We start from the raw sequence: 6,864 nt of genomic DNA on the forward strand, positions 1-6,864 counted from the left end.
TGCGGCGGTGGCGCACGTCCAATCAGAGCGCTTCAAACCGTAGATCAACATAAGACTGAGAGAGAGAGAGAACGAGGGGAAGGGAAGACGAAGAAGGCAGGTGCAATTTTCCCATCAAGGGGAATACTTCGCAAAGGAATACGCTGGGAGAGACAAAACGACAAGACGAGCTGCCTGCGCCGCGGTGACTCGCGCTCGCCGTCGGCCGCCATCAGCTCGACGGCCATCTGCCTCACCCCCACCTCGCGCTCCCTCCTCATCCTCATCCTCATCCTCCTCTTCCTCTCGGTCCACCCGAGCTGCAGAGGATTCGGGAATCAGTCGCGCGCACGCTCGCAGCCATGGAGCTGACATGTAAGTAGGAAGTGTGTGCGTGAGGAAAAGGGGGAGGGGAGGGGGAGGGGGTCAATCAAGAAGCGGGCTCATTGGGGGAGGATGAGAAAGGGAGTGTTTGCTACCTGGAGGAGGAGGAAGATGGAGGATGGTCATGCTGACGACCCAAAATTGCTAAATAATCTACTGGATTATAAACAGCACTGTGTGTGTGTGTGTGTGTGTGCCCGGGGTGGGTGGGGGGGGGGGGGGGGGGGGGGGTGGGTTTAAAGCTTTGTTATGAATGGGATTAAGCCACACACACACACACAGGCACACGTTTGTGACCTCAAGAATCGCTTGGTGCTTCATCCGCTGATGTTTTTATCCGTGGGGGGGTTATTGGGGGTCAACATGGGATTAGCGCAATCCCGGAATGCAGACTCAATCATTTCCATTTCCCTGCGTTGCTTTCCATCTAATCCAAATTCTCAACATGGTTTTCTCTTTAATGATGGGTACTATTAGAATTTGGGATTATTCTCAAATATTCCTAGATTAGCACAATCCTGGATTAGCACATTCTTGGAACATTGACTCGGGATTATTCTGATCCAGTCGCCAGTCTTTTAAATAATGGTTAAAACAAATATGCAATAAATATAAATATATAAAATACTACATAATGTGGATTTGTGATTATTCCCCACAATTCCAATTTGGGATTGACACAATCCCGGAACGCCGAGTTCGGAATGTGATCATGTAAGAGTGTCAGAGTTGAAATTGAAAATGGGTTTTGATTGAAAAGATGTGAGTGCATCAAATGAAACTGAATCAAATGGACCCGCTTTAAAATGTATCAAATTGTTTTTATTGGCGATTCATTTATCTGCTAATCTCTCAAATTGAATCCTACTCCATCAAATTGAATTGTAATCCCACTGAATGCAACCAAATGGAATCTCACCACTTGAAGCCATCCTTCACTTTTGTGACGCCGCGTGTACGGGGATGTTTATGGAATGTTTATGGAATGGTCTTTTATGGGCGAGATGCACACGCTTACGCAACATCCTCATTTGTGAGCTTTCAAAACTCTAAACTGGGATTAGCGCTTGAAACATTTTCCCCACGAAACGCAAGATTTGCAAGATCTTGGATAAGCAACGTCAAGCCAATACTTTCTCCTCCTTTCCTGATTTGCTTTCACTCCAATCCCGAGTCCTAAAATGTGTGTTTTAAGATCCCTCAACGTAGGATTACGCTTGTGTGACGCTGACTCAGCATTTATTTACATGCTGTGGTTTTGATTCTGATCCAATCTCCAAACCATTTCCGCTTGATTATGGAATATTATTCTGATGCATGACTAGCGCCAACTCCAGATGTTTTTCTTTCCCTTTTAATGTTGTGTCTCCCTAGCTAGCACCCACGGTGCTTGTTTACCTGCTAAGTAGCTAGCTAAGGGCTAAAGGCAAACTGTGGCAGGGTTTTTTTCTTTCTGGACCTGGATTTTGCCACCTCTGACGCCGACTCAATCGTAATCCAATAGTTTGATTTCTCCCACTGATTGAAGAATATTCTTGAGTCTTCACAAATATCCCTCAAGTCGAGATTGTTTTCAAAAAAGGCCTCCCTGGATGAGCAGAAGCTCTTTTGGCTGGAGTGGCTCGTTAGCACGTTTGTAGTAGCGCAACTCGCACCGCTGTGATCTTTCCTTTCTTGTGACTGGCTCTTTTGTTTCTCCGACTCTCCCTCCTTTGGGCTGTGGACGCCCCCCCGCCCCCCATCCCACAGCGCCACTTGCTCCCCCCTTTTGTTGCGTTCAGACGCGCTATTTTTATCATCCTGCTTCACCTCCCACTCCCTCGGCGAGCTTCTCTCGAGCTACTCGCCTTGTCTTTTTTTTTTCTACACGGACAGAAGCGGAGAGGCTTGCCGAACGCCTCGGGGGGGTTTTTTTTCCCTCCAAAAATCTCTTTTTTTGAAAGCCCTTGTGTGTTCATTAGGTGCAAGTGGACGCGGCCTGCGCTAATATTGAAGCACGCTCGACTGACCCGAGATCATCACCCATTAGCATGACAACTATTGCTCTTGATTCTATTTGCATGCATCAGCGCTCTCCAGTCTTGTTGCTGATGCATGCTGGGAAACAACTGGCTCTTGTCATTCATTTGAACGACGCGCCTCGTGTTGTGTATTGAACGTGACACGCTTGATGGAGCTCGTCCGGGACGGGCAGCATCGTACCGTGTTTCTTCACGCGCGAGGAATTGAAGAGTGAAAGAAAATCATCCACATCGGACCTCACCTTTTTTTGAAGCTTGACTTCCTGTGGCTGACTCCGCCCCCCTTTTCCTTTTTTTGCGCAGGTCATGCAGGTGGTGCGGGAGCAGATCATGCGAGCGCTGACGCTGAAGCCTAACTCGCTGGACCAGTTGAAGAGCCGCCTGCAGAACCTGAGCTACACGGAGATCCTCAAGATACGACAGTCGGAGAGGATGAATCAGGAGGACTTCCAGTCCCGCCCCATCCTGTGAGTGGGACGATCACAAAATAGAAAAAGAGTTAACTGGGGAGGACCAAAACTGACAACATGAACAATAAATACATGTGAAAATAAAAAAATTAAATACAAAAAATATATATAAATGGAAATAAAAACAACAATATATATACATACCATAAATAAAAGTCTAAATAAATAAATAAATGGTTGTGGTGACATTGGCCAAAAGTGGACAAGCGCTCCGTGCATGCCCGCAAGACTTCCTTGTTGGCCAAGCCACTCACTCGACCAATAAAAGGCAGCTTGCAACGCCGGAGTACAACCCAAGACACGCTTAGGACCGCCCCCTCATTTCAATAACAAATAACATTTCATCCCAATAGAGCGTCTGCAGCAGGAAATAAATAAACCTGAGAGCAGAGCCTTTTTATTTATTGATTTATTGTATTTATTTCCACAATTATTTTATTTACTTTTTTATATATATATATTTAAAAAAAATAATATATATATATTTCTACTTTTATTTATTTAGAGATATATACATTAATATAGTTTTTTTTATTTCCATTTATATTTATTTTTTTAATTCAATTTTTGAATTATATTTTTTTATATCCGTTTTTATTTTCACGTTTAATCCTTTATGTATTTTTTTTTAAATTTTGCCAGTTTTTGGTCCTCCACAGTAACTCATCATCCATGAATACATCACAGCCTCATCATCCTCAGCCTTTTGGGGAACCAAGATGACATTTGTGTGTTTGACAGGATGCTAACGTATTCCGCTGTGCATGCGTGCGTGCGTGCGTGCGTGCGTGTTGTTGGTGCAGGGAGCTGAGGGAGAAGATCCAGCCGGAGATTATGGAGCTGATCAAACAGCAGCGGCTCAATCGACTGTGTGAGGGAACGTGCTTCAGGAAGATCAGCAGTCGCAGGAGACAAGGTGACGCGCGGGCCTTAGCTGCTAGCAGATAGCATTAGCTTAGCGTAACGGAAGCTAGTTAGCTAGTTCTTGATAGCAACTCGTGGAGACTGAAAGACGCTATGGTGGCCCGCTAACGAGAAAAGCGACTGCGGGGCGGCTTTTGGAAGCGGCGAAAAGCTTATGAGAAGCTACGAGCGGCTAATAAGCATGTAGCATTGCGAGTCGTCATATGGACTTGTGTCCGCACACAAACACGCAGTTGCTAACGTCCTCCACACCACCCACAAGTCCATCTGCTCCACGTGGACCCGAGCCACCAAAAGTGTCTTTTCCGGTGCCCGAGCGCAGGCCAGCATCCAAGAAGGCCAACCTGCCGACTCCTTAGCCTCGCGCGAAACAAACTCCATCCATTTCAGGTCACTCGTTTGCTGTGAATGTCTAAAATGACTCATCTCTGTCCGTCCCATTACTTTTTGTCCTGCTTCTAGACAAGTTCTGGTACTGCCGGCTGTCCCCCAACCACAAGGTCCTGCACTACGGGGACCTTGAGGAAAGCCCCCAAGGGGAAGTACCCCACGACTCTCTGCAGGACAAACGTGAGTGCCGCCATCTTGTCCACATGACCAGTTTGACGCTATGTTGACGTGGACCGGCGCGTTTCCCGCGCAGTGCCCGTGGCGGACATCAAGGCCGTCGTCACGGGAAAAGATTGTCCTCACATGAAGGAGAAGGGCGCTCTCAAGCAGAACAAGGTGCGCTAATGCTAACAAAAAGCGCTAACGGCGCTGTCGTTGACGAGCAAATAATCATTCTGCCCCCCCCCTGCAGGAGGTGCTGGAGTTAGCCTTCTCCATCCTCTATGAGTCGGACGAGTACTTAAACTTTATCGCTCCGGACAAACATGAGGTGAGACGAGCTCAGTGTCGGCTAACGTTTCAACAACACTTAGTTTTGATGGCAGCTAATGAGATGCTACTGTTAGATGCTACATGTTAGCAGTGGCGTATTTGGCCAACTCGGTTTCAGCAGAGTAACAAGATGGTGTCTATAAGTCATGTGACCAGCAGTCGACCAATCTCTAGCGTGGAAGTCAGAACATCCTAAAGGCAGCTCACAGTGGCTACTTTTTTTTCTTCTTTCTTTCTTTCTTTCTTTAAAGTTTTTATGTATTTTGCGTTGTTTTAGGAGATTTCTAAGCTTGTCTGTTACCTTTTCTATATAATGTTCAACAATATGTTCTGTACATTTGAAGTTAAACGAATAATAAACATTTTTAATAGGAAGCTAACAGTGGCTACGTGACAGGAAGTTAAAAGTGCAGCTGGTCGTAGCTGCTGAAAGCGAGCGTTAGCCACCCGTTATCTGCAATTGGGAGCAGTTGGAAGCTAAAAAAGAAGCAGAAAAAGCTCAATAGCAGCTCCTGGCAGCAGCTTACGGAGAATGGAAAATAGAGGATGCTAATTGTGTACAATGGCTAATGGCAGCTGTCATCCTCAACTGCAGTGATTCTTAACCATTGTGCCACGGCGCCATCTAGTGGGCTGCAAAGTCATTTCAATTGAGCTGCTCGTTGTATTGGCATGTATTTTGCAATATTGTCCTCTTTTGTTTCTCAGTTGACATCATGTTGGTCGTCAGTTGTTGACTCTTTGTCCTTGAACCCGTCACAGTATTGCGTGTGGACGGACGGTCTGAACGCGCTCCTCGGCAAGGAGATGACCAGCGACTACACCAAATCCGACATGGACACGCTGCTCTCCATGGAGATGAAGCTCCGCCTACTGGACCTGGAGAACATCCAGATCCCCGAAGCGCCGCCCCCCATTCCCAAAGAGCCTAGCAACTATGACTTTGTTTACGATTGTAACTAGCTTAGCTTAGTTTAGCCCTGCTGTACTCACTGGACCTTTTTTTTTTTTTTTTTTTTTTTTCCTGCTTCTTTTTTCTCCTTCCTTTAAAACTGGACGATTTCAAGAACTGTGATAGTTTGTTTTGTTTGTTTGGTCATCCTTGTTGCTATGGAGACCACAAGGAACCAGGAAGTGTTCCCTTGAGAATCAAGAATTTTTATTTTTATGATTTGTCCTCAGGGCTTCTGCGCAGGGAGGGACGGCCATGTTAGTTGTAGTCCACTTGTTTATTTCCTTTCACATGACACGAGTTTCACCATATTCGTGGCAGCTAAATGTTCCCCCCCCCCCACACCACGAGAAGTACTTAAAAAAAAAAAAATGCTTGTCTGCTCAAGACTGTTACAACTTTTTTTTTTGTCACAAAAATCCCTGAACGACTGCTGTACACCACATTCCTGAGCAATATTTACTTGATCATTTAATGTTTATTTCTTTAATTGTGAAGCTGTTATAAAAAGTTTTTGGGGTGGAAAAGGGACGCCATTGTGTTGACAAAAATTTGAAAGTTTATGTATTTTTAATTTAAAAACATCATGGTTGTGATTTCTAGTATGATTTTATATATATATATATATATATATATATATATATATATATATATATATATATATATATATATATATATATATATATATATATATATATATATATATATATATATATATGTGTGTGTGTGTGTATAAAATACAGTATTTACAAGCCCCAACACACGCCTCCTCATGCCCTCCTATTTAAACCCATCACGTTTTGTCTGTCCAATTTTTCAAAGCCCCACAAAACTGCTGTTTACAATTAAAGGTTGAAAGATGTAAAGTGTTTGCAGGGGCCACGTCGTACCTTTGGCGCTTTCTTCCTGTTTTGGATTGTGTGTGCATGTGTGATGTGCACGCGCTCATTTGACGAGCACGGTGATTGGCCGTGTCACCAGTGGGCGTGGTCTTGCTTATGAGCGAGCGGGGTGCGTGTGAGGAAGACTTGGTTTGGAAATAGAGAATATTTCAAATGTGACGTTTATGTGAAGACACGCAACGGGTTTTACATGCTTTGGTGCATGAGAGGAGATTTGTTTGCATTCTGGAACTTTTTGTCCGTTTGACTTGTATGAAAGAATCAGTGACACGGTGAGAAGGATTTCTTCTTTCTTGGTCTCAAGCCGTCCAATCGCAGCAATGGATTTCTGTCACATGTACTGAAAGCTG

General features: G+C 44.7%; 1 protein-coding gene across 5 annotated transcripts in view; it reads left to right on the forward strand.

Annotated features, from left to right (window-relative positions):
• elmo1 (engulfment and cell motility 1 (ced-12 homolog, C. elegans)) overlaps window positions 1-6,481 on the forward strand; it is a 40,894-nt gene extending 34,413 nt beyond the window's left edge. For all 5 annotated transcript variants that reach the window (XM_086062236.1, XM_086062238.1, XM_086062239.1 and 2 more), the window contains 6 exons: window positions 2,688-2,851; window positions 3,658-3,770; window positions 4,241-4,348; window positions 4,422-4,504; window positions 4,581-4,658; window positions 5,423-6,481. In XM_086062236.1, coding sequence (XP_085918362.1) covers window positions 2,688-2,851; window positions 3,658-3,770; window positions 4,241-4,348; window positions 4,422-4,504; window positions 4,581-4,658; window positions 5,423-5,623 — 747 coding nt within the window. In that variant the 3' untranslated portion in view covers window positions 5,624-6,481. The remainder of the gene's footprint in view (window positions 1-2,687; window positions 2,852-3,657; window positions 3,771-4,240; window positions 4,349-4,421; window positions 4,505-4,580; window positions 4,659-5,422) is intronic.
• Window positions 6,482-6,864: the final 383 nt, after the last annotated feature.

This window comes from Leptonotus elevatus, chromosome 19 (assembly GCF_054856555.1).
Source record: "Leptonotus elevatus isolate MCC_2025b chromosome 19, RoL_Lele_1.0, whole genome shotgun sequence".
Classification (NCBI taxonomy): Eukaryota; Metazoa; Chordata; class Actinopteri; order Syngnathiformes; family Syngnathidae; genus Leptonotus; species Leptonotus elevatus.